Source organism: Myotis daubentonii, chromosome 7, assembly GCF_963259705.1.
Source record: "Myotis daubentonii chromosome 7, mMyoDau2.1, whole genome shotgun sequence".
Taxonomy (NCBI): Eukaryota; Metazoa; Chordata; class Mammalia; order Chiroptera; family Vespertilionidae; genus Myotis; species Myotis daubentonii.
The window spans coordinates 14,169,707-14,195,395 of NC_081846.1; the positions used below are offsets into that span (position 1 = coordinate 14,169,707).

At 41.5% G+C, this 25,689-nt stretch overlaps 1 protein-coding gene across 4 annotated transcripts in view; it reads right to left on the minus strand.

Moving 5' to 3' along the window:
* Positions 1 to 25,689, minus strand: part of KLF7 (KLF transcription factor 7) — a 93,666-nt gene that overhangs the window by 35,604 nt on the left and 32,373 nt on the right. For 2 of the 4 annotated variants that reach the window (XM_059702908.1, XM_059702907.1), the window contains one exon: positions 10,207 to 10,840. In XM_059702908.1, the coding sequence (XP_059558891.1) occupies positions 10,207 to 10,840 (634 nt within the window). The remainder of the gene's footprint in view (positions 1 to 10,206; positions 10,841 to 25,689) is intronic. The other 2 variants (XM_059702911.1, XM_059702909.1) reach the window with 2 other exon arrangements.

A 25,689-nucleotide genomic window follows, 5' to 3' on the forward strand; every position in this document is an offset into this window, starting at 1 on the left:
GAATCATTATTTCCTTTCTACAATAGATGTTTAGTACAGGTGAAGAGAGTGCATATCCTATAGTAAAGGGCTTCAAACACCATGTTATAAGTTCATAATCACACTAATGAATTCAAGTGAGGTGACATTAAATCATGTGAACCCACAAAATGAAGACAGACAACTTTTAAATAGGACTACTGCACAGCTATTCTGAAGTATTTCCTACTGCATCTTGCTACTCTTTTGGTGGGGGTTGAGGGGGAGGGCAGCAAGTCAGTTTAATGTACAATGTGCCGAGATTTGATGCCAGATGATTGATTGATTTCTTTCCCATTTATATGACAATGAAAGACCTTTCACCTCTAAAGGTTAATTTCTCACTCTGCTGGGACACTTTCATTTATATTAGAATATGTACCAGACTCATCCTTTTTCTTGGGCTCTATTCTTCAGGGCACTGATTATATAATTCTAGAGTAGACAACTAGAACCTCTCTCATAACCGTGGCTTTAATATTGGAACAATCTATAGTCCTTCTTACAAAATCTTGATATGAACACAGCAAGGGCTCTAGAGCAGTGGTTCTCAACCTTCCTAATGCCGTGACCCTTTAATACAGTTCCTCATGTTGTGGTGACCCTCAACCATAAAATTAGTTTTGTTGCTACTTCATAACTGTAATTTTGCTACTGTTATGAATTGTAATGTAAATATCTGATATGCAGGATGTATTTTCATTGTTACAAATTGAACATAATTAAAGCATAGTGATTAATCACAGAAACAATATGTAATTATATATGTGTTTTCTGATGGTCTTAGGCGACCTCTGTGAAAGGGTCGTTCGACCCCCAAAGGGGTCGCGACCCACAGGTTGAGAACCACTGCTCTAGAGGAAGACATTACACACCAAAGTGCACCTCTCTGGGCAATACTCTTCCAAGGAGGAAAAGAACTTTGTCAGCTGAGGATGGCTTTTAATCAACTTCAGCTCACCTAGTGAAATGGTTGAAACTGTTCTGTCCCAAAAAACTTGGGATTTTTAAAAATTTTACATTGCTACCCGAAAACAGCATGGACAGTACTGTTTTACTTTACTGAATTCCATAAATTAAGTCAGTTATAGTAATGGGAAGAGGATATATTCTGAAGGTAGAGACAACAACAAAAACCTAAGTTATATTTTATGATACCGGATGAGTGTTTTTTATAACATAAAATGAGTTTTAATTATATATGCATGTTATTCTGCAAACAAAATAAAAGGGGCCTGGTTTGGGACAAAGCTGGACTGAGATTCCATCAGGAACTGGTAGTGGGGTGCCTGGTCTTCCACCCCTGAAAGCCTATAAGGTCCAATCGCGGGTTAGTCCCCAAGACTTAATAAGCACAGACGATAAAGAAGGTCCGGTGAACAGACATGTGGGACAGTCCATGGCAAACTTATTCTGTCTACAGACACTCTTAAATAATTTAAGTGGCTTGACTTTTAATTTGTAAGCTAGTGGGTCCTAACACTGACCATGGGAACGGTGCAGGAGGGGTGAACAATGCCACCACTGGTTGGCCAAATAACCGGCACATTCAAGTCACTAGCTTTTGATGACTTTGAATGGTCTTGCTGCTACTGACATTTTGCTTAATAACTGCCATGGCACTATATGACTTTTTTCACATGGTTGTAAAGCAGTTACTCTTGGAAAATGTAGAAAATCTAGTAGTAGGGGAGAGGGTCAGGGTGGGAGTAGAGGTGGTGGATGCTGCTCTAGCTCCATCACCCCCCACCCCCAGCTTGTCTCACAGATCCCTGCAATTCCATGAAGAGTCTCCCCCAGTTGAACATTAAAAATAATAATAAAGATTTCATTGTTGTACACTGGTTGATGGATGTGTAATCTACCGAGCCACAGTGCACTGCTGCCAGGCCGTTTCTGCTGTGAAGGAGGGTAAAGGAAGGCTGCAGAGGCAGGAAGTGGCTCGTGCAGGAAACAGCAGGTATAAGGTGGGGCATGAGAAAGGAAGAAACTGAGATTTCAGAAACAGGTTTGCCCTGGGCCATCCACTTCGCCTCCCTTAGGGTGGGGACAAATCGAAACTGTCTGGTTAGAAAGAGCCCGGCTCTCTCCGTTGGTACCGGAGTCGCCTGGCAGACTGGAGTCCCATTACACACAGGCCCATGTGGGCTGGGTTCACTTATCAGAACTAACGTCCTTAAATAAAAAGTATGTTTGCTCATGATCCATTTTCAAGGTTTAACTCTAATTTCTACTCAGTTCAAACTGGATCGTCTTCAAAGAAAAATACACCATTTTACAAATATTTTTTACCTGTCCTTATAGTTTAACCAATTTTTTAAAAATATATTTTATTGATTTTTTACAGAGAGGAAGGGAGAGAGAGAGAGAGTTAGAAACATCGATGAGAGAGAAACATCGATCAGCTGCCTCCTGCACACCTCCTACTGGGGATGTGCCTGCAACCAAGGTACATGCCCTTGACCGGAATCGAACCTGGGACCTTTCAGTCCATAGGCCGACGCTCTACCCACTGAGCCAAACCGGCTACAGCTTAACCAATTTTTAAAAAAAGAATTATGACAAGCCGGTGTGGCTCGGTTGGCTGTGGCATCATCCAGTACACCAAAAGGTGGCGGGTTCAATTCCCTCCATCGGGGCACATACCCAGGTTGTGGGTTTGATCCCTAGTTGGAGCGTGCTTGCCAGAGGCAAACTGATCACTTTCTCTCTCACATGGATGTTTCTCTCTCTCCCTTCCTCTCTCTAAAATCAATTTTAAAAATGTTAAAAAAAAGAGATTTCTAAAAATAAATAAATCATTACAAAGTTTTTTTAAAAAGGGTTTTGTTTTCACTTTTATTTTTACATATGGTTTCCTTAAACTCCCTTTTTTTCTGATTCAAACAGAATTATTCCATTAATGTTTCAACTGAAGGAGACATAAAAAGAAAATATTGCCTACTACAATTAATTTTTATATAATGTTAGTCTGCACTCTTTAGAAAGCTCCATTTAACTTTCCTCAAACCTCCTAATATAATATGTACTGAATGGCTATGATCATCATGGTCATTAACGCTCGTATTATAACAGAAATGCTTCTGTACATCATCTAGTTATTAAAGGGAAGTTTTCTTTAAAGTTCACGCTGGCCTTCCCCACGTCATTCCTTCAACTATGCAGTCTCCTCATGACCCTCCTTTTCTCTTCTCTATCAGGGATGACTTCATCTTTAAATCCTCAAGTTTATAAAATTCTATTGCTTCCGCTGCCTTTTTTGAAATGAGATTCCTCTATTCTCTTCCCTCCATCTTACGTCCCACCCACAACCCATGCTCTGTTCTCTTTTGAGATCAGTTTCCAAATATAATGACTCGATGAAAATGTATTTCAGGCTTTTGCATCAAAAAGCAAGGTCCTCAGAGATGGGGGAAGGAATACTGTCTCATATAGTAGGTTTTCAATAAACAGTGTCTGATGAAATATGTGTTAACTTCATGTTTTGACTTTCTCCTCCATCCTTATTTTAACATGTTCATTTACTTTGTGACTACTAATTATCCATTAAAAGGACATCTGGAATAGGAATGTCCCAAAGCCTACATTTATTACCACATTATAATTATAAAATAAATGTGCTCGCTGTGTATATGCTGAGTTTAAGATATACCCAATATATGTTTAGCTAGATTTATCTTCATAAATGTTAAAAGCTAGCATATTGCTAAATTATCATGGGTGAAACTCGGAAGATTTTCTGATTCATAAATTCTCCCATCAGTTGTTTTCTACCACCTCATTCACACTCCTTCTTTGCAAACTCTTTCTTTTAAATCTTGAGTATGCTAAATCCAAGATGCCAAATGCTCCTATTAAACTCTCTTTACTTTGTGAACTGAACAGTTAACTCGTATTCTAGTTTCCCTCCCATAATTGGGGTTTAATGAGTTTCTGCCTCAATACATGGATAAACATTAGCCGTCCTGTGTCTCAGCATATTAAAGGCCCTTCAGTGTCTTAAAATTGCCCTATTTCAGCTGCTATTGTATAAATTCAAAGAATTCTTATCTATGGCACCAAGGAGGTTGAAAGTGGTTGATGGGCCCCCTAGAGTTCTAGAGTAAAGTATTTAATTTTGTCCTGCTGATATGCCTGACCTTGAAACAGGGCTTCTATTTATATAAATTAGTGTTTTTATCACATTGGCATCATTTAAAAACACGAACAGCAGCCATAAATGCCCTGTCCAGAAAGAGAAAAGTGACTTTTTATCTCAGAATCATCCATGCTGCTCCTGACCAGTGACAGGAGCCTCCCCACTGCTCCCCAACCCCGCCATTTAACTCTGTCTTCCTTTAGCCTTCCCCCCTGCCCAACCCAATCCTACAAATCCTGTGTCCGTGGCACAGCGCCTGACATCTATGGGCACTTAATACCCGTTCATGGAATGACTGGATGAACAAAGTAAATAAGAAGCAAGATGATCTATTAAATAAGATGCGAGCCTAAGGGACAGGAGAGAGTGGTCAGATTTTACTTCTGCCCATGGCGGGTCGTATCACTTGAGCTAAGACATATTTACATTGTTGGTCCTCAGTTTCCCCTGTATGTGATAATGTTTGCCTTTCTTATTTCACAGGTATAGAGTGTTAACACTTGTCATTTTATTTTATTTTTTTAATATATTTTATTGATTTTTTACAGAGAGGAAGGGAGAGGGATAGAGAGTTAGAAACATCAATGAGAGAGAAACACTGATCAGCTGCCTCCTGCACACCTCCCACTGGGGATGTGCCCGCAACCAAGGTACATGCCCTTGACTGGAATCGAACCTGAGACCCTTCAGTCCACAGGGGATGCTCTATCCACTGAGCCAAACCGGCCAGGGCGCAACACTTGTCATTTTAATGAGTGTATTGGGGCTGTTACAAAAAAGTCTCTCCTTAATCTTAAGGTTAAAAAACTGGTTTAATAGTAATGATCACATAACAGTAGCTACAGTAGTGACAACAATGGGCCTGGAAATGGAACACCATTTCTTTGTCATTTCCTTGTTCTGGGTCTTAGTCATTTGATGATGCGCTACGTTTTAAAGACTTGCCCGACTTTCATCTATTTAGGAGACACTTAAAGTATTTTCCATTGTCAATTTGTATTTCAACTATATGTTTCTCATTTCTTCTTACTAATGGGTTATTAAGAAAAATATCTACTTGACTTCTTTTTCCTTCATTAGCCAGCATAACAGAGCTTGGATGGGAGCAACAGTGTTTTATTAGCATCCTGGACCAGCCACCTAAGAGTTATGTGAAGTTGGACCAGTTACTTGACCTCTCTGGACCTCATTTTCCTCATTTATGAAATAAAAATAGTGCCGATGTCATTATGTTAATATGAGGATTAAAAGGGTTATATTTTTAGAAGACTTCAAAAATTGCATTGCAAGTGCTTTATGTTTGTTGAATAAGTAATGTATATTTCACCTTTAAAGAACTTTCATTATATGTATAAAATAAGCACTTTGTTTGCCTCTTAAACACAACGCTCATCTTTTTGTTTGTAATATTTTTAGACACCTTTTCATTTAAAAGCAAACTATTTCCCTAAATCCTAATTAAATTTAGAGATTGTACCACATCTTAATTCATTATGACCTGCCCCAAAGCAGATATAAAATGCTAACTGCACACTTGTATTACCTTTCCACCTGAAAACAACCCTTTATGCCCTCCATTGCAAAATCTAGAATGTGCTCATCACCACCCATATATTAGACTAAAGCAAGCCCAGTCCCTACAGAGGACCCTCCAAATAGCACATGTGAGAACGTGGCCTCTTTTCTCCCTCCTCTGTGGCCAACAACCAAAGATTTCATTGCTGGCCTTTGTCCTAACTACCAACAGGATTCATTCTTCCTTGTGTAAATGTGAACAAGCTTTCATATGAATCTCCATACCAGGAAAGTCTGCTCATTGAACACAAAGCATCATTTCAATCAGATGCTTTTTTTTCCATCTCAGACGTGATCAAGAAGAAATGTAAAAAAAAAAATAATTATTTTTCTTTTTGCATAGAATCTACTAACAATTTAACAAATTGACTTTTGGTAAAAATGAGCAAATTGGTAAAGATTTCTCCTGCATCAAAATATTAGGATTACTTAGCTGACTCCAAGAAGATGGATAAAATGATGATCATAATGGTTGAATTACTGAGAAAGAAAAATACATTATACAAAGACCAGCACACAGAGTGGGAGAGAAAGGTCTGAACGGCTTGGCTGCCAAAGGACATTTATACTCATGCCAGCACTAAATGCTCTTCCCAATGAATAAACCATATGTCCATTTTTATGTGCTTCCTTTCACTGAGATTCTGCTACTTCACAATATTCCCTTTGTCCCAGGCTCTGCCTCATCTTCTCTCCCCCCTGCCCCGACCCCACTCCTGAGTCCCCCATCCATAACTTCACCTCCTTAGGTAATCAGCATTTGTGCCCAAGCTACCAACTTGAACATCTGCTACCTGGGAAAAAAAAATCACCTCATTGCCTAACATCCTCCAGGGCAAAAAGTTTAAAGGATTCAGCATCCTCAAAAACCACCAAAGGGTTTGGGGTGCGGCGGGGGGGGGGGGGGGGGGAGCATACCTTTCTTTTCCAGCTCAGTAAATTCTAAATTCTAGCTATATAAAGATTAAATGAATAAATCTAATGAATAACACTTTAAAAATTCCTCAATGCAAGCAATCCCAGCTTACTAACAAAGTATTGTCTTTCTTATGCATAGACAGAGACCTACACATTATTTTATTTCATTTTTGCAACTGTTTCCTTTTCAATATATGAATATATAAAAGATACATATATATATATACACACACACACACACTCTAGAGAACAAAATGCCAATATTTCCCCTATTTCTCTTGAATAGTTTTCTCATTTTTTTTCTGTCCCCAAACACTTCCCCAACTGAAAGATAAGGAAATCTTTTCACTGAATTAAAGTGAGCCCTGTGTTAAAACAACTTGCCTGAATCCAACCAGAACCCATTTTTTTAAACTGTATTTCAACCTTAGGTCAGCCGCTCTCCCCAGCCCACTCACTCATATCAGCAGACTCTTCCTGAATTCCCATCACCATATACCTTTGCCCTCGAGCTTTTACTAGTCCATTTCCTTGATATGCTTGCACTTAATTTGATTCCATCCTTCATGCTTTCTCCATTATTCTTAGTTCATCCACACCACATAAATTATCACCTTTGTTTGCAGTTCCCCATGTGCCCCATTCACACCAATTCCAAATAAATACTTCTGATTCTCATCCACTTAATCCAAATTAATTCATATTCCCTCTCCCCATCCTTCATCCCCACCTCTGCCTCTCTCCTGTCTGTTTCTCTTTCTTACAGCAGCTACTTTTCCCTCCATGCTTGGCTTTGAGGATGCCAGGCAATTGCTTCCTGTGTTGTCTTAGAAAAGCCCTGGTCACATTAGTGACAACGTCAATGGCCAATGCTTGCATGTCCAGTCTCACCCTCCACAACCAGTGGCTATGAACATCACCAGCCCCACACAGAAAGGGCGGGCGTGAGGACAGAAAAGCTTCTTGCTCTTTGCCTATATTTTACTTTGGCTAAGTGACTTAAAGTTGCGGGGCTTTATTTTCATGCAATCATCACTAATCAACATCAACAGCAATAGTAACATCTACAACTAACCATATGCTATCTATAATAATAAAAGCATAATATGCAAATCAACCGAACACTGAACAGCAGAACAACCGTCCGGATGACTGTCCTGTCCGGACAAAGCCGAGCTGCGAGGGCTGAGGCAGCCGGGGCTGCGCAGGCCTACTCTTGCACGAATTTCGTGCATCATGCCTCTAGTCTTTTAATAAGCTTTTACAAGTATTTTGCATATAGTTTCTCACTTAATCCTCAAAGCAATCTAGGAGGTGAACACAGCTGTCCCCATCTTCCAGATAAAGAAGATGAGACTCGGTGAAGATAAATAACTTATCCAGGTCATAAATCCAGGAAGTGGTAGAGCCAGAGCTCAAAGCCAAGTCCACCTGCCTACAAAGCCCTGCTCTCAACCATTCTGCACTGCTGCCTTTCCAATAATGCGTGGGGCCTCCGCGGGCAACTTCCCGACGTGGAGGTGTCCACCCCATGTAAGTGGGCATAGGTGCTGGGGAACACATGAGCTCCACCTTGATGATCACCGAGCACACAATGCCCCCCAAACAAAGCACCAAATAACACAACACTCCAAAGAGTTGTCCTTCTGACACACCTTTTGGGAAGAAGGGGTTAAAAAAAGAAAAAAATGCTCTAGGCTCCCCCCGAAAAGGAATCTCTGCTTCCCCAGAGCTGTCCAGCTACCACACAAGGCAGGACGTAGCCTGTCTTACTGTCAATAATTCAGAAATGTGTCCACCAGCATGCATTCCACAACCCAAACAAAACTGGACATTCTCACCTCATCCTGCTTTCTCTAGTTTCCTGTGGGGAGCGGGAGATGAGTCACGACTGAAGTCTGGAACACTGCAATGGCTTGTCGTTGCTTTACTCATTGACTTGAGAAAGAAACGACCTTCAGGACAACATCAGGGAGAAATAAGGCTGACAACAGGAAGCCTTAGCCTTGGTGTATGTGGAGTGGAGAACTTGAACCCAAACTCTGATGGGAAACTGTGAGTGGGACTCTGCACCTGAGCCCCAGGACGCAGAAGTGATGTTAGGAGACCTTCCCATGAACCGAGCAAGGGCCACGGGGAATTGAATACAGAATTGGAGGAGTGCATGCCTAAGTCCAGTGCGCAGAGGAAGCACTGTCAGCCCTCACCCTCCCATGGGAATACTGTAATTCCGTGGTTCAAAACAGTGATTTCTTCTAGTCACATTATACATCTCTATTCAGGAAAGTTCCTCTGTACTGAACAAAGGCATTCCACAGGCCCCAGAACAGTAGAGCTGACAGGGGCTTTCAGAGTCAGATTATATGACAGATGTGGACAGTGAGGCCCATGAGGCAAAGGGACACATTCAAGGTCACTGAGCGAGTAAGTGGCAGAGTTAAAACTAGAAACCAGGTTTTCTGCTTTTCCAGCCAATGAACTTTGCACTGCACATCCCCTTGGTGGCACAGCCCACAAGCCATCAGACCACCAGAAAGACAAGCGGTGAGCCCTGAAAGAACTCTCGCCAGACACCTCCTAACTTAGATGTATCCCTCGCTTCTCTCCAACAATACTTATCCTGTTGCTTAGATGCTTGGAGGATTCCCTATTCAGCTTATACTGTGCAAGCAGTAGGCAAAGACCATACAGGCAAATACACTGCCAAGGACTCATTTAAAACCCACCACCGACAGTAATTGCTCCGAGGACAAAGACCATTTCCAAGGGAAGCGCCAATGTCAGCCTTTTCTCGGTAAATCCCACTCTTCCAAATTATCCCATTTGCTCCAAAGATCAATCTGATTCCTGGGAGTCACTACACAAGTCCTGAGGAAAATACAGAGTCCTTCGGTCCCCGCCCGCCCCCACCACACACATAGTAATGTAATCACTTCAGCAACTCCTCGGTAACAAGCTCATTAAAAAGCCATTCCGCCATCTCTCCATAAAGCATGCGCCAGAGAACAATGCAAAAGAGGAGATGCCAATTAATTATAGAATGATCGCATCTAATGAACTCTGAAACCCTCCTGCTGTTGGTGGCTTTGATGAAAAATCAGGGATGCTGGGCAAAGAGGGAAGGGGACACCCCAGCTACCTTGTTTAAATGTGGATTCTTTCACTGTACCTCCTCGGATTCCGGGGTTGATCGAACGGCAGAACTACGCTCACAAAACAATGAAAAGTGTCAGAGAGAGACAAGCGCATGTGTCACGGAGGGCTGTGAGTCACTACGAGGGCAGGGGCCCGCTCCGGCATCCTGGGAACTGTTTGATCCTATGCTGCGGGGGGCACGGCCTCTGAACGGATCTCACAGCCCGCGAGAGACACACCCGTGTGCTGTGCTCAGGGCAACCGCACATCTTAAGGCAACAAGTGAGTCATGTGCGTCCCCACCCAGGCCCTCCTGCCTCTCTATCACCTCCTCGTTGGCAGGGATGAACAGAGAGAAGCCCTTCCCACCAGGAGGCTAAGGGAGGAAAAAGAAGAAGCCACGTGCGGCCGACTTGTACCACTACCTGTGTGAGTCCTCTGGTGGGCCTTTAAGTGGGAGCTTTTTGTATAAACTTTCCGGCACCCGTTAAACTGACAGCGGTGAACCCTCTTCTTGTTTTCGGGGCATGCCTCGGCCCCTACCCCTCCTTGTTCACTGTCGCTCTGTCCACTCTTAACTGTCCCAGCTGCCGCCACGGCTGCTGCCGCCGTCGCCACCCCTCCCACCTTGACCGAGCTGAGCGCAGCCTTCTTGGCCACCAGTTTCAACGTCACTGTGCCATCCACGGCTGAGAGAGTCTGTGAGGTTTTGACCAGATGGCGGCTGAGCTCAGGGGACGATGGGGGCGTTAATGAGGTCACTGCGTTGAGCTGGGCCTGGTTGACGGCTGTGTAGCTGTCCAGAGAAGAGCTGGTTGGCTGGAGACTGAGGCAGGTCTCCGAGAGCAACTTGTCCCGAGAGAGCAAAATGTCCACGGCCGAGTTCTTCTCGCAGATGGCCGCTTCCACGGGGAGCAGCAGGGGGTCTAAGCGCCGGAAGCTCTCCTCGATGCACGGGGGAGGAGAAGCCCGCAGGAAACAGTCCAAGTCCTCACCAAAGGTCTCCGAGATCCTCCTGGGCTCCGTCTGCAGGTAGCGTTCCAATTCAAGGCATGTCTGCAGGAGGGGGAGAGAAACAGCTATCAGAGGCAAAGAACACCAGGAGGCCACGTGCTGACAGGCACAGGAGGCAGATTCGGGAAGACCCAGAGAAGGGTTTCATGGCTCGGATGTGGAATTCTCCTACTGACAGGTACGACCTTGTTATTCACTCCCTGAGTACTCCTGACGGGTTCAGAGGGTCACATTCTAGGAGTTCAACTGCTAGAACTGATGGGGAACTCGAGGCCCGGAAGGGCCATCTCAGACCATCAAGATCTCAGAGAACATTCAGTGTTAAAATGACCTCCTGCCCCACAGTCCAACTCAGCAGATGAGATACTCCCTAGGAGCTCGCATCTAAGCACGAAGCCATAGAATCAGACAAGGTTTTCATACCAAGACAAGGCTCCCCACAGTGCAACTTCATTTCTCTACTAGATGAGCAAACCACAAAACTAAGCCACTTTCCAACTTGCTCTGAAAAACACAGCGTGTCCACCCAAACCAAGGGGTGACCTAAGCCACAAGCAGCCGACGTCAAGGCCGGCCTGGAACATGGACTGCCTAACCATCAGGAATGAATACTGTTGTAAAAGAATGCCTCTGTAACACCTTTGATGTACAAGGCAAAACCCCGTGTTTACAGGAAGTTGTTAAAAATACAATTGCTACCTGTTCTGTAGCAAGGAGCACGAGTCCATTACCATGGTTTAACATCTCTATGTGATCAAAACAAGTTCAAACACAGCTATCTGACTTGTCAATGATAAAACCCCATCTAATTTCAACATAAAGCTCCCATCTGGTAAAGAAATAGAGAAAAGGGAACAAGAAGTTCCGAATTTCAACAAATCTTCATCCCTGGTACACGTGGGTCTTTGTAAGATGGTGGAAGCACTTTTATGGCAAAAATGGATATTTACATTTCTGGTCTAAAAGCTCTCCTCACTTAAAAATCCTAGTCTGCCAGAATCTTGTATAAAACCATGGTGCTAACTTACACCAGCTCAATTTGTCCTAACTCCTGAACTTCAACAAGGAAATACCAATGGCAAGTTTAAAATGTGACTAGTTCTTAATTTACTGCCTCCATAGAGATTCTATGTTTTCAACCCATGTTCTGATTCTAGGCTTTTCTTCTGTTCAGAATATATTTTAAGGATATACCTAGCTGTGTTGTATCTGTCAAAGATTTTACTGTGGTGACATTTCAAAAGATTGGTTTTGTAATCAACCTCGGGTAAAACTCTGCATTACTGAATGAGAAAAACAGATTTTTAGCTATGATTCACCTCTGGGTCTCACTACTGGTTTTTAATAGTATAAACTAATGACTGGTCCCAGTCTTCATTCAACACTCAAGTCACAAGTGTTCATTCAACTACAGTGTCCACAGCAAGGCGCGAGGTTCTCTCTGTGTTAGAAGGAGACAGTAGTAAGTCCCTGTGATGCAGGGACAGAATAAACAATTACAAGCTAAAAATGACATGAGTTTACAAAGCAAGGTGATAGCAAGTAACATAAAGTGTGGTGATAAGTTCTTAGAGGATGAATGGGCAAGGAATTCTACACTCTGTCATGTGGAGGTATTAATCAAGGAAAGCTTATTAGAAAAGTAACGTTTGATTCTATTTTATTTATTAAGCAATAGCTCTTGCCAGTAGCTTCCGACCACTTTATATTTGAAAACAGCACGACCACCTTCTCAGGCTAGAAATCTGCATTATCCTCACTTGCCCCTTTTCTGAATTCCATGTCTCAAAAATTGCCCTTTCCTTTTTCTATCTCATTGCTGGAAGTTATAACTTTATTCTTTCTAGTATTAAAGCCCTCAGTGTTAGCTCCAGTCAGTTCACTTCTGAATTAAAAGATCTTCCTCCTGAAACCTCCCTTAAACCTCCCCTTCTCTTTTCAAACCATCACCTCCCAAGCACAGTGTCTGGCACTCGACAGGTACATAATGACTATTAAACAAACATAAAATCAGCTTTACTTTAGTCGATCTACACAAAGCCATCCGCTGACATCCAATCCTGGACCATGCTGACGCTAGCAATCCTAGAAGTGGTCACCAATACATGTGTTCTGGGACAACTATAGTGCTTCTTCAGCTCTGCCCAAAGGGCAGAACCAGACCTTTGAGACACAGGTATCTTCCAGGTAAAAATCAGCTGAATCGTGAGTTATAAGCGGTACTTGAGGCAGTTCCCTGCCTCATATGCAAGTACTTATTTTATACCCCCAGCCACCACTGTCTATAGATAGAGCTTTTGTATGCCATGTCCTCTTATATACTTTGTAGCTCAAATATTTGAAAGTCACTAGATACTGCTGTGATTGTTAGAAAGCTCATATTGCTTCATGTTCAGAGTTCTGATGAACTGAGATATTCTCAACACATTTACATACTCTTCTGGGAGGATTAAAAAAATAACCTATCTGCCCTCGCTGGTTTGGCTCAGTGGATAGAGCGTCGGCCTGGGGACTGAAGGGTCCCAGGTTAGGTTACAGTCAAGGGCACATACCCAGGTTGTGGGCTCGATCCCCAGTAGGGGGCATGCAGGAGGCAGCCAATCAGTGATTCTCTCTCATCATTGATGTTTCTCTCTCTCTCTCCCTCTCCCTTCCTCTCTGAAATCAATAAAAATATATTTTTAAAAAATAATAACCTACCCAGTACGCTCTACTTTGAGTCCCAGGTGAACATGGGTCACACTAATGATCTCAGTATAAAGGAAAATCTGGACCACTTATAAGAGGCTGTCACTTGCAATCCTAATACAGGGCATTCTTATTAAAGCTAAGAATTAGAAAAGCATGAGTAACCATTAGGATGTGCTGGATAGCCCTATGAATCACTGTGGAATAATTTTTGTTTTGAGAAATCTGTTTGTAATATCTGCTAGAGATATAGCTTAGATAGAGAAGATCTGTCAATCAGAAACCCATCAAAAATGTTGGAGATTAAAATGTTAAGAACGAGGAGGGTTTTAATGTTAGATTGTTTCTAAGCCAAAAAAAAGTTTGTCTCCAATGCTCTTTTTTAATGATTATAAGAACTCCCTTAAGAAATGCCTATGATGTTTAATTAGAATTTTAGACATCATTATTTATACATAGATTTTAATATACCCACACAGAGGTATACACAGAAATAAATGTGTATATACATATATGAGTCTATATACATCTATTGTCTATGGGAAGAATCTACAAGCAAAGATACCCCCACAAGCAATGAGAACACCTGGCACCGTGATCTGGGTTTCTAAATGTCATTATCCAATAAAGGAAACAGGACTCCTTGGAGAAATAGTTGATTCAAAGGCTGGGACAAAGACTAGAAAAGATGAGCCTAGACTATCTTGTGGTATATGTCAAAGAGACTCAGAAGCCAACTTGAAGGATCTCTGAATGGCCAAATCTGGATAATTTGAACAAACAAACAAAAAAGAATGATGGCAATAATGGATGCTCACCAATGGAATAAAATGAGTATCTGTGAGTCCATAATGATATAAATAAATAATAGGATAAATAAACAGATAAAGAAGGGCCAGCTCCTCGTTACAGTAAAATTACAATTAATAAACATAGAAGGAAGGATAGATGTAGAAAAATCTCCATTAGGCAAACAACAAAGTAATAATGACTACAGGCAAGAATCAACAATGGATGTTAAAATTAGTAGATGGCAGTATAATGAGAAACAAGGTATTTGCCTGGTCTCAACATGTATCTCCCAACAAATTATTAATTACAAAGACAAAAAAAATAATTTTACAGTAGAGAAACTTGGCATGTACCACCTTAACCATGTGATCAAAGTTGGCAGCACTAGTAATAAGAAACATTTATATCATGCATCCCTGATATGATAGGCTGTCAAGGGCACAATGTTTTTCTGTGTCATTCCTGCTAAAAATAAATAACCTCAACCTAATCATGAGAAAACATCAGACCAATCCAAATGGAGGGGCATTTTACAAAATAACTAGCCAGTACTCTGTAGACGTATCAAGGTCATGACGAACAAGGGAAGACTGAGAAGCTGTCACAGATTGAAGGAGACTGGGAGCCAGACATAACAACAAAATGCAATGAATCCCAGCCTGGATCCTGGATTTTAAAAAGGACATTGGTGGGGAGAATATGTATTTCAAATAAAGTGTACAGATTGGTTAATGGTATCGCATTAATAGCAATTTCTTGGTTCTGATCATTATGCTTTGGTTATGTAACATTAGGGGAAGCTAAGCAACGTGTAGATGGAACTGTATGTACTATTTTTGCCACTTTTCTGTAAGTCTAAATAATTTCGAAAGAGAAGAAAACAACCCAACAGCAAACAAGGAGCATCTCCAGATTGTAAATTTGGATAGAGAATTCAAATGTTTGTCTACCAAAACCAACACTCTCAACAAACTCAAATCAGAGTTGGCATATCTCAATGACAAATGTGTCTAGTACCATACCTTGGAGAAAGGAGGCTTCCCTCAGCTCTCAGCCTCACCTAACAATACAACTAAATGCTTGAGCCACTGGCTCAACCTCCACCCCCTCAAAAATCCTTTAGAGTCAGCAATGGGAAGGAAATATGCCCAGTACAAAGTGATCTTCTTAGTGAATCACAGATGAGCTTTTTGAAGGCTTTCTGATATCATAACTTTGAAATGCATGGTTTCTTCTCCCAATTTCCTAACAAATATCACATGAAATTAGTTTTAAAATGATCATCCTTAAATCTTTTTAAATACCTTCTCCATTTTGTTCATAGCCTTATTACTAGTTGAAATGCTTATTAAAAGAGAAAATTCCTCCTTTCCCCCACTAATCCATCTTTATTACTTTCAACAATAAAGATAAACTTTTTAAAAGAGAGATAATCCTTGGACTTGTATGCATACATATAAGCCAAACCAATGGACACAGACAACAGGGGGATGAGAACATGAGTGGGGGGGGGGGGGAGGTTGGGGGTTAGTGGTGGGATGAGGACACATTTGTAATACCTTAACCAATAAAGAAATTAAAGATTAAAATAAATAAATAAATAAATAAATAAGAGATAATCCAAGACCTAGTTTAAAAAAAGAAAAGAAAAAAAAGTTCAAACCTATTACTGTCAGGCCTACTACTTCCATGATAGGTTACAAAGTCAAAAGTTGATGGAGAACAGGATATCCCAAGTCTTGTAGCACAAATTAAGTTCACCAAAATCTCCTTGCTGTTGGCAAAAGGTAGTTACTTTCACAGAATCAACAGATATGTAAGAAATTAGGTCATATAGGGGCATGATGATGCCAAGAGCACAAAAATGATTTTCGTTCAACCTATCCTTATCTCATCATAAATTACTTGAAACTTGCCAGTCATTTTCATTCCAAGTTCAACATAAAGTCTATCTCTTGCAAGAAGCCTGGTCTAGGAAAAAAAAAATGGAATTAAGAAAATACATTGACTGCCAAGTGTTGAAAGCCACCCCTCTTCAATCCTGGACAAATAAACAGAATCTCCAAAATGAATCTAAGAGGCCATAAACTGGTGATATGGCTGGTTTATTAAGATCATCATCTCCTTAAAAGCAATGATCATAGTAGTTATACCACGTGAGTTCTCAAACAGTAAAAACTATCATTTAGAGCTAAACTTGTACCTGTGTTATCTCGGATGGCAGAGCTGTCTCAGTGTCTGAACTGGCATAGAGTTGTAAGTTAGAACTTTATGGAAAAAAAAAATGAGCTGGAATCACCTCATAACCCATTCCATCACCACCACTGTAATTATATCTATGTTCGGTTGGGCAGACTCTAGTCCAGGTTCCTCAATGCCATCCCTCTAAAACCAAGTGTTTAGATACAAAATATTCTAGGTTTTTATTTCTGTGTTTTTTCATTTTATTAGAAGACAGTCATTGGTCCAATACTGTTGCCACCACTTAATAATACTACCCTGAGTAATTATTTTAAGTCTTTGGATCCATGTATACTTGAGTTGGTGAATCAATAAATAAATAAATAAATAAATAAATAAATAAATAAATAAATAACATTGCATTTTGCTAATGTGCCCCCCCCCGGGATAATACAGCGCCATTGAAATAAAATGCCACCCTATGTTTGTAATCAATTATTAGTCATTTGTGGTCCCTCTAGCCACCTGCCCTTAATCCCAGATATTTCACCTATTTCATTCACCTAAAATACCCAAGAGTTAAAAGTGCAAAGAGAAAACAAATTGGAGAAAGAACACAGATGCAAATTTATGGGGAAATACAGCTTCCCACTTCATGGAAATTTTCAAAGCCATACTTCTTCTGAGATGAGACCTTGACCTGGTGGTGATGATGATAATATTGATGATGCTGATGATGCTTTTCCCAGTGAGGAAGGGGTGCACTTGGGTTCCCAGAAAGAATGCTCACCCAAGTAACTACACACACAGGTGCACTGCACGTGGCTGCCCATGGGAGCCCCTTCCTGACATTTATTATGTGTGGTTTTGTCACGTGCTATTAACCATGGTGCCATAGTCCCCAGAGAGTATGAAGCACAGAAACAGGGAGATGAGTCTCTTACCTTTCTCCTGGGAGTGTCCCAAAGCTTATTTACTCTTTTATGCTTTGAAATCTTCATATACATCCCAGAGTAAAAATTTCAACTGACACAAACTACTGGTAGTAGGTAGTTTGGCTTCTTTTTAAAAGTGATCTTCTAAAATACTCATCCTTTTCTAACTTAAAATCTTTATTTCTGTGACCTCTGACACCAACGTGGAAACCTCTGTAAGATTGCGAAGATTGGTATTTATGGGAACTGTATGATTTAATTTCCCTCCCAAGGATGATATGATGTAATGGTTCTGACACATTTCTCATCTTTTAGATTCGAATTGAAAGATGGGAAAGGAAGTAAACTACATGGCCAGAGAATTCTGGTACCATTTTTCTCAAGGGTTGCAGGAGGGGAGAGAAGCCCTATGATTCATAAGCTCAGTAAGCCCATGGAAGAACCTCAGACACCAAGCACTTAAACTTGGATGCCCATCTTCCGAGGTTTCAACATTTCAAAACAGGTTTGAGAAGGAGAATCTAACACTGAACCTAACTCAGGGCAGGGAGCATATATGAACCAGTGACAACAATCAACCTTGTAAGCTCTAGAAAGTGATTCCTGTAAAAATTTTAAATAAATATTTACTTTTTCTTGGCTTTCACTGCCAAAGAATATTAGGGTGGAAGGTTAGGAGAGAATGAATTCAGTCTAGAAAATGTGGGTAAGCAATATATGGGATAAGTGAAAATCTCTTACTGCAATTCTTAGCTATTAGGTTAAGAAACACACACCATCGATAGCACACCCCAGAGGTGCAACAGGATTACACATCACTCAGAACTGCTGTGCTCTGCAAAATAACCACAGCACTGGAACCGCCAAGATCGCATTCCTTTCCACTGCTTCTCACATCAACCGGTTCCTGGAGCTGAAACCCAATTGAATATTTTTCTCTAGTAATTTGTGCATTCTAAGAGACAATGCTGTGAAAATTAACTGAATCCTAAATAAACGTGAACGTTGGGGAATTTCTACTGAAACCTCTTCAGGGTTTCTCCTCCCCAAACTATTCCAACATAATGGAAAATATTTGTTCGTACATACAGGGTGTCCCCCCAAAATGTATGCACACTATAAAGGTAGTGTTTATTAAAATACATGTCATTTTCCTTTCTTTTCTTATTGTCTAAAGTTTTAAATATGCCTCCTTTTTCCATGCTTGACCCCCCCCCAGCCATTCCCACCCCAGGCAAGCCCCCACCGCCCCAATATCTGTGTCCATTGGTTATGTTAATATGCATGCATACAAGTCCTTTGATTGCTCTCTCCGCCCACTCGCCTTCCATTTGTCTCTGGATCTATTCTTGTTCATCAAATTATGTTGATCATTATATCCCACATATGAGTGAGACCATGTGGTATTTATATTTCTCCAACTGGCTTACTTCGCTTAGCACAATGCTCTCCAGTTCCATCCATGCTGTTGCAAATGGTAAAAGTTCCTTTTTTTTATAGCGGCATAGTATTCCATTGTGTAGATGTACCACAGTTTTTTAATCCACTCATCTGCTGATGGGCACTTAGGCTGTTTCCAAATCTTAGCTATTGTAAATTGTGCCTCTATGAACATAGGGGTGCATATATCCTTTCTGATGGGTGTTTCTGGTTTCTTAGGATATAGTCCTAGAAGTGGGATTACTGGGTCAAATGGGAGTTCCATTTTTAACTTTTTGAGGAAACTCCATACTGTCTTCCACAGTGGCTGCACCAGTCTGCATTCCCACCAGCAGAGCAAGAGGGTTCCTTTTTCCCCACATCCTCACCAGCACTTGTCGTTTGTTGATCTGTTGATGAGAGCCATTCTGACAGGTGTGAGATGGTATCTCATTGTTGTTTTGATTTGCATCTCTTGGATGATTAGTGACTTTGAGCATGTTTTCATATGTCTCTCGGCCTTCTGTATGTCCTCTCTCAAAAAGTGTCTATTTAGGTCCTTTGCCCATTTTTTGATTGGATCATTTATCTTCATTTTGTTAAGCTGTATGAGTTTTCAGTAAATTTTGGAGATTAAACCCTTATCTGAAATATCCTTGGCAAATATGTTCTCCCATGCAGTGGGCTTTCTTATTGTTTTGTTGATGGTTTCTTTTGCTGTACAGAAGCTTTTTATTTTGATGTAGTCCCATTTGTTCATTTTCTCCTTAGTCTCCATTACCCTAGGACAGTGATGGCGAACCTTTTGAGCTCAGCATGTCAGCATTTTGAAAAACCCTAACTTAACTCTGGTGCTGTGTCACATATAGAAATTTTTTGATATTTGCAACCATAGTAAAACAAAGATTCATATTTTTTATATTTATTTTATATATTTAAATGCCATTTAACAAAGAAAAATCAACCAAAAAAATGAGTTCGTATGTCAGAGGTTCGCCATCACTGCCCCAGGAGCTGTGTCTGTAAAGATATTGATACGACATGTGTCTGCTATGTTGCTGCCTATGGAGTCTTGTAGGATTTTTATGGTTTCCCGTCTCACATTTAAGTCCTTTATCCATTTTGAGTTTGTTTTTGTGTATGGTGTAAGTTGGTGATCTAGTTTCATTTTTTTGCATGTATCTGATCAAATTTCCCAACACCATTTATTGAAGAGACTGTCTTGACTTCATTGTATGCTCTTGCCTCCTTTGTCACATACTAATTGAGCATAATGGCTAAGGTCGATTTCTGGGCTTTCTGTTCTGTTCTGTTGGTCTATATGTCTGTTCTTGTGCCAGTACCAGGAAGTTTTGAGAACCGTGGCTTGGTAATATAGCTTGATATCTGGTATTGTGATTCCTCCAACTTTGTTCTTCTTTATCAGAATTGCTGTGACTATTCGAAGTCTTTTTTATTCCAGATGAATTTTTGGAGAGTTTGTTCTAGATCTTTGAAGTATGCAGTTGGTATTTTAATGGGGATTGCATTGAATCTGTAGATTGCTTTGGTAGTGTGGACATTTTAATGATGTTGATTCTACCAATCCATGAACATGGTATGTTCTTCCATTTGTTTATGTCTTCCTCTACCTCTTTTTTCAATGTTCTGTAGTTTTCCGAGTATAGGTCGTTTACCTCCTTAGTTAAGTTTATTCCTAGGTATCTTAATTTTTTTGGTGCAATGGTAAATGGGATTGGGTTGGTGGTTTTTTTCATTTCTCTTTCTGTGAGTTCATTATTGGTGTGTAAAAGGCCATACATTTCTGGGTGTTAATTTTGTATCTTGCTACATTGCCGAATTCATTTATTAGGTCTAGTAGTTTTTTTATGGAGTCTTTGGGGTTTTCTATGAATAGTATCATGTCATCTGTGAATAAGGACAGTTTTATTTCTTCTTTTCTAATTTGGATGCCTTTTATTTCTTCTTCTTGCCTGATCGCTATGGCTAGCACTTCTAGTACTATATTGAACAGGAGTGGTGAAAGTGGGCATCCCTGTCTTGTTCCCGTTCTCGGGGGAAATGAGTTTAGTTTTTGCCCATTGTGTATGATGTTGGCTGTAGGTTTGTCATATAAGGCTTTTATTATGTTGAGGTATGACCCCTCTATTCCTCTTTGCTGGGAGTCTTTATCAAGAAAGGATGTTGGAAAATACATTTCATTTTCAATATGTAATAGAATCTGCAGCTATCAGATTGGGACACCCTATATATTTTTCCTTGGGGAGGTGGGGAGGGAAGGAGACAAGATTAGAGGCCTGGGAAGAGGGTGATGTCTTTGAAGTAAGTGGCCTCAAAAACCCCTTTCACCTTCCAAGGATTCCTTAGTTGCAGCATATAAAAGGAATCCCCAAAACAACTCAAGTCTGAATTAAATGTTAAAGTAAGTTTTAAAGTCATGTAACCTGGGCAGAGAGGGTGCCCAGGTCTTATGCTCCTTGAAAGAAGGCAATGGGCTCCCCCCACACTTCCATCTACTTGGAAAAGCACTGTCTTCCTTCACAGTGTCTGTGATCCTTAAAATTAACAGTCTCCACGTGGGACAAGATGGCTCATGCACTCAGAGGTCTTTGTATCTTGGTCCAGGGTTGTTTTTCCATATGTCACTTTTCAGAACATACCAATTTGAAAGCTATCACTCTGACCTCTACCCACAATTGCTGCACCTATCCTCCGTCAGCCCTGAAGAAGAGTCGCTCGCTATTACATGGCCAGTTACTTGACATGTAACTAGATTCAATCTTCTGAGTGGTCAAGGGATGCCACTGCTCATGTACAGCTGGTTCACACACTTGGGTCTGCTCTGCCTTATGTCCCAACTAAGCTTCTATTTATTTCAGCAGTGGGGAATCATTTTTCTGCAAAGGGCCATTTGGATACTTGTAGCATCATTTGATTGATATAATTCACATAATATAAATTTATGTTGCTATGAAAAAAGCTCCTAGACTTACTGAATTTCAAGTCCCACCTGCGGTTGCCTTGGCAGGACCAGACCAAATGATTTCGCGGGCCTTAAAGGGCCCACGGGATGGACGTTCCCCACCTGATTAGGTTGGACATACACCAGAGGAAATCCCATTTATTACTTTATAACTTGAAAATAAAAAGCTTCATTCGCTGTCCCTGCTTTGGTCATTGCACTTTCATAGGCCAAATCAAACTCATGCCTTAAGCGAAAAACCATCCTACACTAGAGCAAAGATCTAGATCTGGGCAGAAAGTGAGGCTGCAGACAGAAAGCATGTAGAAGAGACACTCCTAAAGGATAAACCCATCCCTGTGCATGACGGTGCCAATCAGTCCTTGCCGGGGAAGGCGGGCACTCTGTCCTAGCAAGTCGTGAGAGCCCAGGGACCTGGGAGAAGGCCTCCCCTCTGAGGACTGATGGCTTCCCAAGAACAACAATGGCCCCTGACAGTTTTCCAGCTTCACCATTAATTTTCCATAAAGAGCAGTTTTCATGGGAGCGCTTGTGTGTCAGGCAGGGCCTGATGCTTCAGAAACCTGTAATTATTCTTGGCTCCCCACCCCCCACAGCCTCTGCACCTGTGTCAGTTCAAGGCACCAGCTGGTGCTTCTTAAGAGAGTGGGGAGAGGGGGACAGGGGACATTTCATTAAAAACCCAAACTCACATTACTTACCTCTTCTTCCAAAATGCAAAACCAAAACAAAAATTTTAAACTCACCATCTCATCCCTACCCCAACAGGTCTTGCCAAAGGAAACAAACAAATATTAATTGGCTAGAGAGCCTTCATTCAAACCAAAATTACTGAAAACACAGTAACAGGGAAAGGTCTGACAAGAGGTGATTAATCCTGTTTTACAACCTGCTCTTACTCACCCCCACCGGCTCCCGCTCCCGTTAACTTTGTACACACCCTCCCAGAACTCCCCAGGCCCTTTTGCATAGTGTGGCCAAGATGGGAACATGCCGAACCCATTACATCATCTCCCCTTCCTCTCCTAAATCACTTGCACAGCCTGGCTCAGGCTATTGGGATTTTTTTTTTTTAAAGCAAACTCGTTTCATTGACTCCCTTCTGAAACAATGTGATAGCCTTCTCAGTTGGGTTAATTGTTAATTAATATACCCTCCCCTCCAACTCCACGTGAAAATATATATACACATGGAATTGCTTTTATTACCCCAAGCACAGCTGTACACATGTACAATGTACAAACACACACACACTGAAAGTCTGAATTTACCAAAAACAACAGGTTCTAATCCCATTGGGGTCCTCAGTGGCAGATGCAATTTAGTGGCTGGGGCTCCCAGAGAATATTTTCAAAACAGAGAGTTTTCAACTTCCACTGTGGAATGTGAAAGACAATGTGGAGGGGGAGGGGTGTGCTAAGAGGAATGTTTGTCCTACTCCCCGGACTGTGTAAGATGGCAGCCAAAAAAATAATGAAACCAAGACCTAGACCGCTTTTCCTGACATGGATGTTTGTACATTTACTTAATTTGAGGGATCTGGAATTTCCTAGTCTTGAAGATGGCTGTGTGGGTGTGCTGCTGTGCTGCTAAGGAAATAGACTAGTCCTGTATACAGAGGGGTGCTGGAGGGGTAAGGTTATTGGCCCTGGAGCCAGAATGCCTGGGTCCAAACTCAGGCTACAAGACTTACTCAACCCCTGTGTACCGCAGTTTCTTCACCTGTAAAATGAGATAACAACCTACCATGCAGGAGGGCGCAAGAGTTCAATCACTGATATGTGCGAAGTGCTTGGAATAGGGCCTGCTACACTCCCCGTGTATGTCGTAGCTCATATGTAACTAGTGTAATTTTCATTACACATCCAAGAAGACAATAAGTATAAACGAATTTATCAAGGGCACAGAGAGGGAACATAAACAGTACCAAATAATTGTCAAAGTAAAGATGTTGTATATAAAAGGTTTAGTAAGCAAGGAACTCTGGCTCAGTGACTTTCCTCCCTGGGATCAGGTTTTCTCATCTACCAGGCCCGTGGTTGGCAAACTGAGGCTCACGAGCTACATGTGGCTCTTTGGCCCCTTGAGTGTGGCTCTTCCTAAGCCTTAGGAGGACCCTAATTAAGTTAATAACAATGTACCTACCTGTATCGTTTAAGTTTAAAAAGTTTGGCTCTCAAAAGAAATTTCAATCATTGTACTGTTGATATTTGGCTCTATTGACTAATGAGTTTGCCAACCACTGTACCAGGCAAATGGGTTGAACTTCTAAGGAACCTATGAGTCTGGAGTTCTAGAATGCCGTGAAGTCGAAAAGTAAAGACTGCAAAGTGAGAACAGCTCCCTCAGAACGGAACCAAAGAAACCAACATGTGGCTCTGCTGCCCAGTTGGGTGGTGAAAGGAAGAGGCTGGAGAACCTGGAAGAAGGTGGTCCATGGACCTTCCTCTGCACAGGGGCCTCCCGGCCTCAATTATAAAGCCCAAGACACGCACTAATCCAAGTTAACAAGAGGCTATAAAACGAATTCTCTGGTTCATCATGGATATCAGCCTCACCAGCAACTAAATGTAAATTTCACTAGGATGTGGGCTCTTCAAAGACACCTAGACTTCTGGTCCGCCTCAAGCATTTGTCAAATGGATGATGGATGGATGGAGGGATGGAGCAATGATCAAACAATCCAGTTGAAAAGTCACAGTGAGCACAATCCTAGTCAGGCAGGGGTCTAAGAGGATGATGAAAGCCAAAAATTCTTCCTTTTTTACCAAAAGAACATTAGAAACAATATGCATACATTTATTACCCACATTTCTTGTAGGAAACATCAGTATTTTAAGATTTAATTATAGGTGATATTTATCTATTATCTCTGCAGTGTTTTTCATTTGAAAAAAGTGTAATGCTTACTATCTGGCACAGGTCCAGCATTACAAACTGAGAGGAGGCACATTTCAGTTCATAAAGGACTATGGGGCAGCCCTGAGAATTTCCCGAAGTACTGACGACGGCTGTGTGGGTGTGCCACTTTAATTCCTATGTCGGAAGTAAGAGCCATTTCCTCACCCTAGAGAGTGACCTCCTCCCTTCTGCCACTTCCTCTGGCCTCCAGAAACCATCAGGAAGAGTAGCAATAAAGACAAGTGGACAAGATGTTATCTTCACCTCTCTATGTTTTTACTGATTTTTAGAAAACAGGAAGGGAGAAAGAGAGATAGAAACATTAATGAAGAGAAACATAGATCGGGTGCCTCCAGCACAGCCCAACTGGGGATGTGGATTGAGCCCGAAAACTGGGCATGTGCCCTACCCAGGAATCGGACTGGTGACCTCTTGGTGCGTAGGTCGATGCTCAACATGCTTAACCATTGAGCCACACCAGCTGCGCTCATCTCTCATTTTTTACTGGTGAAAAGAAGTGACCTGGGAATCAGGTTCAATAGCCCCCTTCCCCACACCACCTCTCCCCTCGCCACCAAACTACTGAACCCAAGCGGGAGGTTTGCTTTGTTCTCTGTAAAATGAGTGAGCTACACCCTCAAGACCCCTTCCAGCTCAAACTTCTTGCAGATAATCCTTAAATGACTTGTCATCACAACTTACTTCCTTGCCATGGCAAATCAGATCCTCCAAGGTCTGGCCTAGGTTTCTTCAACTCTTTCCCCTCTCCCACTCATACAAACCCATCAAGCTCCCCTCTCTCTCAGAGCCACAGTGCCTTGTGCTCCTGCACCCCAGAATGCAGATCCCAGTTCACTGCATATTTCCTTTTAATCTGTTAAATTTGGGCTTAATTGTCATCAGTTCAGCATCCTTCTTTGGCCTGTCTAGATAAAGTAGCCTGAACATTCTATTCATTCTCTATCATACTACTTTACTTTGCTTGCTTTTTT